Source organism: Chlorocebus sabaeus, chromosome 21 (genome assembly GCF_047675955.1).
Source record: "Chlorocebus sabaeus isolate Y175 chromosome 21, mChlSab1.0.hap1, whole genome shotgun sequence".
Classification (NCBI taxonomy): Eukaryota; Metazoa; Chordata; class Mammalia; order Primates; family Cercopithecidae; genus Chlorocebus; species Chlorocebus sabaeus.
The window spans coordinates 79,942,340-79,956,024 of NC_132924.1; the positions used below are offsets into that span (position 1 = coordinate 79,942,340).

The 13,685-nt window shown below is 39.6% G+C and overlaps 1 protein-coding gene across 6 annotated transcripts in view; it reads left to right on the plus strand.

Moving 5' to 3' along the window:
- The first annotated feature begins 793 nt into the window (after positions 1-793).
- The window catches only part of PIK3CG (phosphatidylinositol-4,5-bisphosphate 3-kinase catalytic subunit gamma), a 40,704-nt gene continuing 27,812 nt past the window's right edge, over positions 794-13,685 (plus strand). The window contains exons 1-5 of one of the 6 annotated variants that reach the window (XM_007982521.3): positions 794-842; positions 3,031-5,037; positions 8,018-8,083; positions 8,194-8,419; positions 10,192-10,295. In XM_007982521.3, coding sequence (XP_007980712.1) covers positions 3,043-5,037; positions 8,018-8,083; positions 8,194-8,419; positions 10,192-10,295 — 2,391 coding nt within the window. In that variant the 5' untranslated portion in view covers positions 794-842; positions 3,031-3,042. The other 5 variants (XM_007982519.3, XM_007982520.3, XM_073009242.1 and 2 more) reach the window with 5 other exon arrangements.

The following is a 13,685-nucleotide window of genomic DNA, read 5'->3' on the forward strand; positions in this document are numbered from 1 at the left end:
ATCCTCAACACAGGATATTTTCTGAATCATTAATTTTTGTTTCAGTAGTTGATCCTTGTTTGGAATATAACATATTACAATGTGGTGGTACTAAGTATTAAAATCAAAATACCTTTTTATTCCTCTTTCAATTTTAATACTTTTAGCATTTCAACCATTATTTGAAGGGTTACTTACTGCAGTATGTCACATTTATATACACACACCATGCACATGCTGCAGTGCTTTCAGCTTCAGCCAGTGATATTTTAGGCCCCAAATGCTCTGAAAAAATAGACAAAGCTCTCACCAAGCTAAGGAAGTGAGCTCCGAGACCGTGCCTTTAAAAATTTTCAGCTGGATAACTTAGTCCTCAAGATGACTAGGTTTCTCTTTCCCCACTCCTCAGTTAGTGTGTACGAACAAGGATTCTTTTGAATTCCCAGGAGGGAAATGAGTTTAATTTGACTGGTAAAAGTCTTCTTAATAGGACACTTAATACTGTGGCTCTTAAACCTTTTCTTTTACTTAGAACTAGCTACAAAGATATTTCATATGTTTATGTCTCATAATGGGTAATTTTGGTTTGGATTTATGTCATTTCGTCTCAGTATCACAATTTTTGAAAAATTAGTTCAAAGAGAAAAAAAGAAAGAAAAACCATGGTAAACATTGCTTAGTCTCATACTCTTACCCTCTCTCTCTATGCTAAAACAGGAAATGCATTTCTGACACTTTTAAAATGAGCAATCACACGTATAATCAACTTGGTTAAAACTTCCTTCCTGGTAACTGCAACACTTCCTCTGCATCTGGATATGAAGGGAGCCCCAGAAAAGCGGAAGAATTTAGAGGCACACTGGGTAGGTCTGAATTTGTTTTGTTTTTAAAAATTAAACAAATGATCCTTCAGCATCATCGCCTCCGCTGCTTTATCAGGTATTGCTTCCTTCTATTTTTTGCTCTTTGTTGGGTCTGACTCGGAATAGTGGCACTTCCTCCTTGGCTAGATTATTTTTATCTGGAACTGTTGTCGGTTCTCGAGATGATACTACCACCGAATGTCCGTGTTTCATTGTCTAGTCCAACCTGTATTGTGGATATTCACAAGGTTCCGGCAATAGTTTTGCAGGTGCATCAGATTTTTGTTTTTGTTTTGGGAGGAAAAGGGAGGGCACGGTGGCCAGGCTTCATATTCCTACAAGTGCATACTTCAAGATTACCATACTTACTGTATTTCCAACATCTTCTCATAAAAGGGGAAAGTGTCATGGCCTCAGCCATGAAGGAAACCAGTGAGTATTAGCCTGTTTTCCTCTGCATCTTATAAGATCGTTCGGTATCACTGAGGCAAAAGTTATTGCTGTATATTTATATGCTGCCTAAATTTGGACATGTTTTATTTCAAGTTAGTGTCAACATCAATGTATCTTACAGTTCTCTTGTTAGTTATTCTATAATGTAGCAAAAGACCAAAATGAATGTTTTAAGCCACAAGAGACAGTTCTTTGGGACAGTTGGTTTCACTTACTAAGTATAACTTCATATTTTAAGAGAGGGAATATTGGCTTTAAAGTTAAGCCAAGATTTGAACATAAGTTTGGATCAAATGAAATGTGTCTTTCTTATCTTTTTATCAAGCTCTCCTTTTTGGTACACATCAAATGCTCCACTATTTCTTAAGGAAATAATGTAGTTTTGAGTCTAACATTAGTTATTTAAGAGAGTAAATGATATTTTCTGAAACTTTTTTTCTTTCAGTGATTGATTCTTGTTTAGAATATAATATATTACAATGTAGTGATACTAAATATTAAAAGCAAATACCTATTAATCTTTCAATGTTAATACATTTCAAATTTCAATAATTATTTGAAGGATTTCATATTGCAGTATGTTCCATTTATACTTAAGTGCTTTGTGAAGGGTAGGTACTTATTGAATTCTGTGGAAAGAGTAAGTTAATGAGAATAAATTTGTGAATTTGTGTTATAAAAATGAAAATATTAGAGTAAAAAAGAAGTTAAATGATTGGGGGTCTAAACAGAAGGTCACTGGAATCCAGAAATCCTGCCTTCCATCCTGTGGCTCTTCCACTATTAAGCAGAGACAGATGAAATTAATTTAAATTAATTAATTAAACAATGTTAAAATTACCTACATGTTCCTATTGGGAGAGTACAGGCTTGGGTGATTCTTCTAAGATACTGACCTAATATAGCAATGACAGCCACAATGCTGACAAATTCAGTGATTCAAAATTTTACATATCTGCAAATGGTTTTGACTGTAACTTTACTAATTCCGACATGTTTTAGCTTTACGAATGAAATGACTTGCTTTCCTAATTAGAAAGAATAAAAGATGAAACCAAGTGACAGGAAATTTATTAGGGAGTAGATCGTGGGTCCAGGCAGTTTGAAAACAGACAACGTGAAGCAAGGTTGGGTGAAGTGTCTGGGTTCCAAGAAGTGTGAGACTGAACAAAGAGGAAGTAAGTTAAAGGCCTGTTTTCAAAGTGAGGTTTTTTGGCATCTCATGTTGCACCTTGTAAACTAGGACTTGATCCTTAACTGTACTATTTTAGTCATCTATGTTTCAGTATGTTTAAGAACAATTTCCATTCTCAGCCATTATAATGTGTCATGCACTGTGCTGGCTGAGTGTTTTACCCACCTCTTTAAAATTTTCAAAGTATACAGAAGTAGAACGACCAATAAGCCCCCATATACCCGTCACCTATATTGAACAAGTATTATTTAACTCTCCCTCTGGGACATTCATTACTAACCTGTCTGAGAGATGAGAAACAGGATCAGAGATTAAACAGCTCAAATCACCCAGAAAGTAAGTGGCTGGACCAGGCCTCATGGGCCCGACTCCAAAGCCCATGCTCTGAAGGGCTGTAGTGCTTCCAGTTTAAAATACTTGGTCCCTCTGGGTCCCTGCACACATGTACGCCGCCTACACCTCCTCTTTCCTCATCTCACCAGAAAATATAAAGGGAAAGTGCCTTTCTTGTGACATATTCCTGTGTCCCTCCGCTCCCAGGTCGCGTAGGGCATGGAGCTGGAGAACTATGAACAGCCCGTGGTGCTGAGAGAGGACAACTGCCGCAGGCGCCGGAGGATGAAGCCGCGCAGTGCTGCGGCCAGCCTCTCCTCCATGGAGCTCATCCCCATCGAGTTCGTGCTGCCCACCAGCCAGCGCAAATGCAAGAGCCCCGAAACGGCGCTGCTGCATGTGGCGGGGCACGGCAACGTGGAGCAGATGAAGGCCCAGGTGTGGCTGCGAGCGCTGGAGACCAGCGTGGCGTCGGACTTCTACCACCGACTGGGGCCGGACCACTTCCTCCTGCTCTACCAGAAGAAGGGGCAGTGGTACGAGATCTACGACAAGTACCAGGTGGTGCAGACTCTGGACTGCCTGCGCTACTGGAAGGCCACTCACCGGAGCCCGGGCCAGATCCACCTGGTGCAGCGGCGCCCGCCCTCTGAGGAGTCGCAGGCCTTCCAGCGGCAGCTCACCGCGCTGATTGGCTATGATGTCACCGACGTCAGCAACGTGCATGACGATGAGCTGGAGTTCACGCGCCGCGGCCTGGTGACGCCGCGCATGGCGGAGGTGGCCAGTCGCGACCCGAGGCTCTACGCCATGCACCCCTGGGTGACGTCCAAGCCCCTCCCGGAGTACCTGTGGAAGAAGATTGCCAACAACTGCATCTTCATCGTCATTCACCGCAGCACCACCAGCCAGACCATTAAAGTCTCGCCCGACGACACCCCTGGAACCATCCTGCAGAGCTTCTTCACCAAGATGGCCAAGAAGAAATCTCTGATGGATATTCCTGAAAGCCAAAGCGAACAGGATTTTGTGCTGCGCGTCTGTGGCCGGGATGAGTACCTGGTGGGCGAAACGCCCATCAAAAACTTCCAGTGGGTGAGGCACTGCCTCAAGAACGGAGAAGAAATTCACCTGGTACTGGACACGCCTCCAGACCCGGCCCTAGACGAGGTAAGGAAGGAAGAGTGGCCGCTGGTGGATGACTGCACGGGAGTCACCGGCTACCATGAGCAGCTGACTATCCACGGCAAGGACCACGAGAGTGTGTTCACCGTGTCCCTGTGGGACTGCGACCGCAAGTTCAGGGTCAAGATCAGAGGCATTGATATCCCTGTCCTGCCCCGGAACACCGACCTCACAGTTTTTGTAGAGGCAAACATCCAGCATGGGCAGCAAGTCCTTTGCCAAAGGAGAACCAGCCCCAAACCCTTCACAGAGGAGGTGCTCTGGAATGTGTGGCTTGAGTTCAGTATCAAAATCAAAGACTTGCCCAAAGGAGCTCTACTGAACCTCCAGATCTACTGTGGTAAAGCTCCAGCAGTGTCCAGCAAGGCCTCTGCAGAGTCCCCCAGTTCTGAGTCCAAGGGCAAAGTTCAGCTTCTCTATTATGTGAACCTGCTGCTGATAGACCACCGGTTCCTTCTGCGCCGTGGAGAATACGTTCTCCACATGTGGCAGATATCCGGGAAGGGAGAAGACCAAGGAAGCTTCAGTGCTGACAAACTCACATCTGCAACTAACCCAGACAAGGAGAACTCAATGTCCATCTCCATTCTTCTGGACAATTACTGCCACCCGATAGCCCTGCCTAAGCATCAGCCCACCCCTGACCCGGAAGGGGACCGGGTTCGAGCAGAAATGCCCAACCAGCTTCGCAAGCAATTGGAGGCGATCATAGCCACTGATCCACTTAACCCTCTCACAGCAGAGGACAAAGAATTGCTCTGGCACTTTAGATATGAAAGCCTTAAGCACCCAAAAGCATATCCTAAGCTATTTAGTTCAGTGAAATGGGGACAGCAAGAAATTGTGGCCAAAACATACCAATTGTTGGCCAGAAGGGAAGTCTGGGATCAAAGTGCTTTGGATGTTGGGTTAACAATGCAGCTCCTGGACTGCAACTTCTCAGATGAAAATGTAAGAGCCATTGCAGTTCAGAAACTGGAGAGCTTGGAGGACGACGATGTTCTGCATTACCTTCTACAGTTGGTGCAGGTAGGGGATGTTGGTGTTATCAATGGAAGCCTTCTCAAAAGGAATTTATTTGCATATGCACAGGTACCCCATTCAGTTGTCATCAAATGCCCTTTGTTCAGAGCTTCATCATCGGCCAAAGTAGATCTGATGAAGCCACCTCAAAAAGTAGTAAACTGTTGCATGTACATTTTTACTGTCTTGGAGGGTTTGCCGACAAGCGTTTTGCAGACATTAGTACTTCACGTTTTTAGGAGAATTGGCCCTGTGGGAATACTTTGTTCTCATTTATTATTTTAATGATAGATTCCACTTAATGTGCCAAGGCTCCAAGTGACTGACATGCTTTCAGTGTATTATCTCATTTAACTCTTTCAATAACTATGATGGAGGTCAAATTAACATTTGCACTTTTTACATGAGGAAACTGAGGTACAAAGAGGCTAAGTAATGTGCCCAAGATCACATACTTTGAAAGAGGCAGACCAGAATTCAAACCCAGGAGGTCTGCCTCCAAATCCTGCTCTTTTCACTACCTAAAACCCTTCACAAATCCACCACCATATCCTTCGTCAGTCTGGTGTCAGGATTCTGGGACTAGAGATAAAAGGTCTTACTCTCTGTCTATGTCTATTACAGTTCACAGAATAATATCTCATATCTGGGTAGAATCTTGAAAGCTCCTCTCTGCAGATAGGTAGGTACAGGACTGTATGTATTTCTACTCTGTTTCTCATGATGTTCCTTGGGATCCTGAGAGGACAAGTGATTTTTCTAAGATTTAGCTAAGAAGTTAAAGAAAGAAGGGGGAACAGTTCCCCTGCTCACTTTAGCGGTTCTCAATTCATATTGTACTGCTTGACAAGGGAAAGGAAGTAAAGGAATTTGAATAGAAGTGCTATTTTAGAGCACAGACCTATTCATTCATTAATTCAACAACATGTACTGAGAAGACTGGCATTAAATGAGTAGACACACAAACACATGTTTAATACCAAATTGTGACAAATACTTTCGGGAAAACTATACCGTATTATGAGAAAACAGTCCAGGGGTCCAAGGTACACTTAATTTTGATTAAGGGTCCCAGGGACATTTCTGAGTAAGTGATGTTTGACCTGAGATCTTTAGGAGTAGCCAGGCTAAATATTACACACTAAACTGTCTAATCACTCTCTGTATTTATAGGAAGTTCTGGAGTTTTCTGATAAGCATTTTGGATAGCCTCAACTTTAACTCTCAATCTTCACCTTCCTGTTAGTCAGATACTTGAAACATTACATTTGGCTTTGTTTTCATCCGTTAAATATATTCAGTAGTTTTTTCACTAGTTCAGATATTTGTATAACACTAAAGAATTTTAGAATAATTAAATAGTCTTCAGTTTTCTAGCTCTCCATAAGAAAAACAACATGAAACAAACTTGAATGAGCTCTGTTGCAAATCCTGAGGCTAACATGAATTATTTTTCATTGTCATGTTCACAAGTAAACTTTAAAAAGCTGGAAAATGAATAATCTTCTTTTTAGAAATGTGTTAAATGGAAGAGGTCAATACATAATATTAACATTGAATTTGTGGTCTTAAATCTGAAGAAGAGTAGTCATTTGTAAAACTACTTGAGACATTTTCAGCTATGGCTAAATGACTCATTCCTCATCAAAATGGTCTCCTAGTTGAGTTCTGCACTGTCTTTACAGAAGTGAAACCTGAAGAAGGTCAGAAAGACTCACATCTGGGTTAGAAACTTAAAACATTGCGAAAATGAGTACTGGTGGCTAAAAGACCACATTCTCAGAATTAAGGCCTTTGATGCAGCTACGGTGGCACCTATTTGACCATAACTTTGAAAAGAATTTTTGTAAAAACTTGTATAATTGAAACATGATGAAGTCACTACTGATCATGTCCAAACTGGAAAACCAGAGGAAGAATTGTAAATCCTTCCAAGGAGCCTCCAGTTCCTAAAATATAAACTAGAATGGGAATTTCTTCCGTTCCTAGAAAAAAGGATACACCATTTCTATTCATAAAGTGCATACTCTGAGATATTTAATATTAAGTCTCTCTTCATGTTTACATATGATATCTATCCTCTAACTTTATATATGCTTTTATAATAATCTGAACAATGTTAATGTTGCTGCTTTTAAAGTTACGAACTATTTCAAACTTACAGAAAAGCACAGAGAACACTGAAACAAATACCCATGCACTCACAAAATTTAATTGTGTTTTTTACATTTTATCAGTTCTTCCTCTTCAGTAATAGAGCTGTACTAAGTCAATATTCTCTAACATCAGCCAAGTGATATGAAAATTACTAAACACTAAAAATGAAGATCAAATTATACCTAAGAAAACGTAAAATCAGGGACTTTTAGACAGAAAGCTCTGTACACACCACAGTGTGGCAGGGGGTAGTGATTTGCTCTATGTGGATTGATCTAGACCCACTGTTTACTTGTAGTTAAGAACCTGTGAGACAGTTCAGTGACTTGCCAGTAAGATGCCAAAAAGAGAGGCTATAGGGCTTTTAGGATCTTTTCATCTAACAAATATTTTTCTCCTTATGTGTATTATACTATATGTCCACTGTCCATTTTCTTTCTCACATCCTCTCTTACCTACCACTTTATAGATTTGTTACAGTGTCTCCATCTTTCCCCTCTACCCCTCCAACAAAACCAGTAAGACCTAATTAGAGCAAATTCCCTCACCTCTTCACCTTTGAATTTATCAACAGCACATGACTGTGAGTCAAGAGTTTCAGCCTCTAATCCCAGTTATATCATCGGTTGCTCTATGATCTTAAGTCAAGTGGTTCAGTCTGGTCCTAAGTGTCCTCTAAAAGACAGAATTAAACTTAAGTGACTGTTAAGATTTTCATCTTTCTAGCCATGAAGTCCCACTAAAGCAGAGCACCAGTTCTCCATTTCCTTTTCCCTGATTCAACAACGTAGAATACAGTCCTACAAATGCCAATGTGTTCTTCCTTTAGGCTGTGAAATTTGAACCATACCATGATAGTGCCCTTGCCAGATTTCTGCTGAAGCGTGGTTTAAGAGTAAGTTCTTCCATTTTGATAATAGCATGACATTTTAAGTTGCCAAGAATTGACTGGTAGACCTAAAGCATTAGTCATAATAATTTCAACTTTCTTGTACCTGCCCTCAGAACAAAAGAATTGGTCACTTTTTGTTTTGGTTCTTGAGAAGTGAGATAGCCCAGTCCAGACACTATCAGCAGAGGTTCGCCGTGATTCTGGAAGCCTATTTGAGGGGCTGTGGCACAGCCATGCTGCACGACTTTACCCAACAAGTCCAAGTAATCGAGATGTTACAAAAAGTCACCCTTGATATTAAATCACTCTCTGCTGAAAAGTATGACGTCAGTTCCCAAGGTATGGTGGCTATATTTTCTTGGTTCTCTTTCCAAATGCCTTCGTCTCCAAATGCCATTGTTCCTATAATTCTTTTTCTTCCTGGAATCCAAGTTGCATCCTCCTGAAGGCACCAAGAACACATTTTTGAGTCTTCTGTCTGCATGGAGTAAACAAATTTAAAGTTCTCCTTTTACAAGTTCATAATTTTTAACTATATATTTACATATTCTTAACTCTGAAAAATTAACTAGCATTATGCAGATGTAAGATGTATTTTTTAAAACCAGTTGCATACACAAAGATTAGATATTTCCAAATCTTTACCTTTTTCTTCACATCTCTGAATATGCACATATAGTTTTCAAGTTTTCAGTCTTATAAAATGATGAATTTTTGAGAGGCTATTTTAATGTTTTGGCATTTCTTCATCTATATATCTCAAAGTAATATATAGAGATACATTCATTCTTCCCTATCTGTGGCCCAACATCTGTAAATTCAACTAAGCACGGATAGAAAACATTTGGAAAAAAATTGCATCTGCACTGAACACGTACAGACTTTTTTCTTGTCATTATTCCCTAAACAGTACAGTATAACAACTATTTACTTAGCATTTACATTTTATCAGATATTATAGGTATCTAGAGATGATTTACAGTATATGGGAGGAAGTGCATAGGTTACATGCAAATACTACACCATTTTATATCAGGGGCTTGAGCATTCATGGATTATGATATCTGCAGGAGGTCCTGGAACCAATCCTTACAGAGACCAAGAGATGACTCTGTATCTGTGTCTGTTTGTGTGTGTGTAAAGGTAATACACACACACACACACACACACACACACACACACCCCACATTCTCTCTCAAGCCGTTTCCAATATCTTATCCCTACCTTAAGAAAACCTGCTCCTGCCCTAGGAAAATTAATCACTCCTTCTCTGTAATTCTGTAGATTTTGATTGATACTACATTAAAGTCTTTAACATATCTTCCTAGTCTGGTAAACTGTATGAACCTTGAATCTAGAGAATATCTCGTTTCCATTTTTACATACCTAGACCTAGCACTGTGGCTTATTACATAGAGACTTCATGTACTCAACCAGTATTTTAAACTCCTGAAAATTTAAAATGTCTTTCTCCCTCTGATTCTTACAATGCTTCCTCCTAAAAATGATAATGGTAATAATAATATTTCATTTGTATCTTAAGAAAGGAAAACATTTGTACTGACCCTCATTCTGTCAGTTATCCAGTAATTTTTAATTCACATATTTTGCCTTTGGAATTTTGAGGCTGTCACATCCATCTTCTCTACTTCTCTACAGAACCTAACTTCCTCTTCTGAAAAGAAATTACAGAACCCTAACCAAATTCCATTTATTATTTTCCTCAAATGTCTGTTCCTCAAATCAGATGGTAGTTTAAAGTTTAACGTGCTGGAAAGAAAACTACAGTATTCATTCCTTAGCATTACCCTCAGAGCATCCTTCTCTACTTGGATTGTGTTGGTGTCTATGTGTTATCCCACATATATTCACATATTTCTGTCCCCTGTTGTAGTATGTGCACATGGTTATGTTGCTCACATTAAGCCCAATGTATCTTACCACCTCATATGGTTAGTTCCTCAAAGGCAGGGCCCACCCACTTTTCTCCTGCTCTATACCAGAACAAATATATAGAATGCTATGAATAAGTGTGTTCTCAGGAAATGTAATAGATAATATTGATGATTTCTTGAACTCACATAACTCTTGTGTACTTTTGACAATTACAGTTATTTCACAACTTAAACAAAAACTTGAAAACCTGCAGAATTCTCAACTCCCCAAAAGCTTTAGAGTTCCATATGATCCTGGACTGAAAGCAGGAGCGCTGGCAGTAGGTATCACTTGGATGTCTCCATGTGGTCTTTATGTCTTGAAGATGTCTAACATGCTTGCTGGGGCCCAGTACTTAAAACCTAATGTTTATGCATAGACAGGGAAGCTGGAGAGTCTCTGGATGGGTTTCTCATAAGCCGTTGTCTAATCACTGGTTATGAAAGCCTCAACACCAGATAATTTCCCTTCCATATTTTTTAAATCAGCTTGAGATACTCTTTGTATATAATAAAAATTGTCCATTTAAAATGTAGAATTCAGGGAACAGGCACAGTTCAAGGTCAGGAGTTCAAGACCAGGATGGCCAACATGGTGAAACCCTGTCTCTACTAAAAAATACAAAACAAAGTTAGCTGGGCATGGTGGCACATTCTTGTAATCCCAGCTACTAGGGAGGCTGAGGCAGGAGAATTGCTTGAACTGGGGCCCAGGAGGCAGAGGTTGCAGTGAGCCGAGATCGCACCACTACACTCTAGCCTGGGTGACAGAGCAAGACTCCATCTCAAAAAGAAAAAACATAGAATTCAGTGAGTTTTGAGAAATGTATACGATTATATAACCACCACCACAATCAAGATCTAGAACATTTCCATAGACATGTTATAGAAAAAGTTCTGTCATGTTCCATTGCAGTTAATCCCTTTTCTCCTCCCACTCTCTCTGCAAATGCAGCAGATCTACTTTCTATCATCAAATGCCTTTTCTAGACTTTTATTAAGAGGAATCATACAGTACATAGTTTTATATCTGAATTATTTTAATTTCCATAACGCTTTTAAGATTCATTCATGTTATTGTATGTATCAGTAATTTGTTTCTTTTTATGAGTGAGTAGTAGTCCCTTGTATGGATATACCACAGTTTATTTTCCATTCATTTTTTGAATAAATGTTTAACAGTGGGGTAGTTGGGTCAGATGGTGTGTGTGCGCAATTTTACAAGATACCCATTTTTCCAAAGTGGTTGTACTATTTAAATTCCAGCAATGTATACCATGAGTTCTAGTTGTTCCACATCCTAGCAAGCACTTGTTATTATCAGTCTTTTTAATCTTAGTCATTCAAATGAGTATGAAGTGATATCTCACTATTGTTTTTATTTGCATTTCCATAATGAGGTTGAGTGTCTTTCTATGTGCTCATTTTCCATTAGAGTACCTTCTGAAAATTTTCCATTCAAATATTTCACCAGTTTTTTAGTTGGGTTGCCTTTTTTTTTTTTTTTTTTTTTTTGAGATGGAGTCTCACTCTGTTGCCCAGGTTGGAGTGCAGTGGCATGATCTCAGCTCACTGCAAGCTCCATATCCCAGGTTCATGCCATTCTCCTGCCTCAGCCTCCCGAGTAGCTGGGACTACAGGCGCCCAACACCATGCCCAGCTAATTTTTTTTTTTTTTTTTTTTTTTTGGTATATTTAGTAAAGATGGGGTTTCACTGTGTTAGCCAGGATGGTCTCAATCTCCTGACCTTGTGATCCACCCACCTCGGCCTCCCAAAGTGCTGGGATTACAGAAGTGAGCCACTGCGCCTGGCCCTTATTTTTATTTATGAGAGTTACTTATATAAACTGGATACAAATTCTGTATCAGATATACATCTTACAGATATTTTCTGTTAGTCTGTGACTTGCCTTTTTATTTTCTTAGAAGTGTCTTTCAAAGAACAGAAGCTTTAAATTTTGATTAAGTCAAATTTGCAACTTTTTCTTAAATGGTTTGTGCTTTTAGTGTCTTATCTAAGAAATCTGTGTAGGCCTAGCACAGTGTCTCACACCTGTAATTCCAGCATTTTGGGAGGCCAAGGCGGGAGGATCTCTTGAGGCAAGGAGTATGAGACCAGACTGGGCAACATGGCAAGACTCCATCGCTATAAAAAATTTAAAAAATAGCCGGGCATGGTGGCATGTGCCATAGTCCCCGCTATTTGGAAGGCTGTGGTGGGAGGATCACTTGAGCTCAGGAGTTTGATACTGCAGTGAGCTGTGTTTGTGCCACTACATTCCAACCTGGGCTACAGAGTGAGACCCTGTTTCAAAAAAAATGAAAAAGAAATCTATCTAATCCAGTGCCTCAGCTTGGGGTAATCCCTTTGTCTGCCAAGGCCACATTTGGCAATGTCTGAAGACATTCTTGATGGTTAGTTATAACTGGGAGAATGCTACTGGCATCTAGTGGGTAGAGGCCAGGGATGCTGCTGAATACCCTGCAAGGTACAGGATAGTCCCCCAGAACAAACACCATCCACCCCAAAATGGCAACAGTGCCAAGGTTATGAAATTCTGGTTTAACTCAATGTGGCAGATATTTTTTCTTAGAAGGGTTATGGTTTTAATTCTTACATTGAAGTCTGCAATCCAATTTGAGTTAATTTTTGTGTACAGTGTGAGGTGAAGGTCAGAGTTCACTTTTTAACATGAATATCCAGATTTTTCAGCACCATGTGTTGAAAAGACTGTTTTGTTTTGTTTTGTTTTTCCTGGAGAATTACCTTGGCACCTTTGTCAAGTATCGACTGACCATATATGTGTGGGTCTACACCTAGATTCTCTGTTCTTCTTCCACTGATCTAAATGTCTGTCCTTACATCAATACCACACACTCTTGATTCTGTTTAAATAACAAAGCACTTCATATACATGTGCTTATACAGGCAACAGTATACTTCCATTAACCCGCACATCCTTTGCATTATTTTTATTATGATTTTAACTTCTACATATGTTATAAATGGCACAATACGTTACTATTTTTGCCCTAAACAGTTAAAAAATAGACTTCACAGACTTAATAGATGAAATAATTTTTAACTATTTACCTACATATTTACCATTTTTGTTACTCTTTATTGCCTTATATAGGTCTGGATTTCCTTGAGCTTCTAACATCTTTTTTACTGCAAGTTTGCTGACAATAAATTCTTTCAGCTTTTGTTTATCTGAAACACTTTTTATTCTGCTTTCATTTTTGAAAAATATTTTCCCTGAATATGGAATTCTAGATTAACTGGTTTTTTTCTTGCAGTAGCATTTTTTTCTGGCTTGCATATTTTCTGATGATGAGTCTTATCTTTGATTCTGTCTGCATAATATGTCTTTTTTTTCCCCCAGACTGTTTTTAAGATTCTCTTTTATTTCTGGTTTTCAGCAATTTGATTATGATGTACCCTGGTATGGGTTTCCTTTGTGTTTAGCCTACTGGAGTTTATGGAGCTCCTTGAATTTGTGAGTTTATAGTCTTATCAAATTTGGAAATTTTTCAACCAGTTTTTTCTGTTGCCTCTTTTTTCTCCTCTCCAAGACTTCAGTTACAGTAATTTAGACTGCTGGACTCTGGGCTCAGTCTGGATTTCTTTCCTCTGTGCTGTAGCCTAGAAACAGCCCCCAGGCAGTAA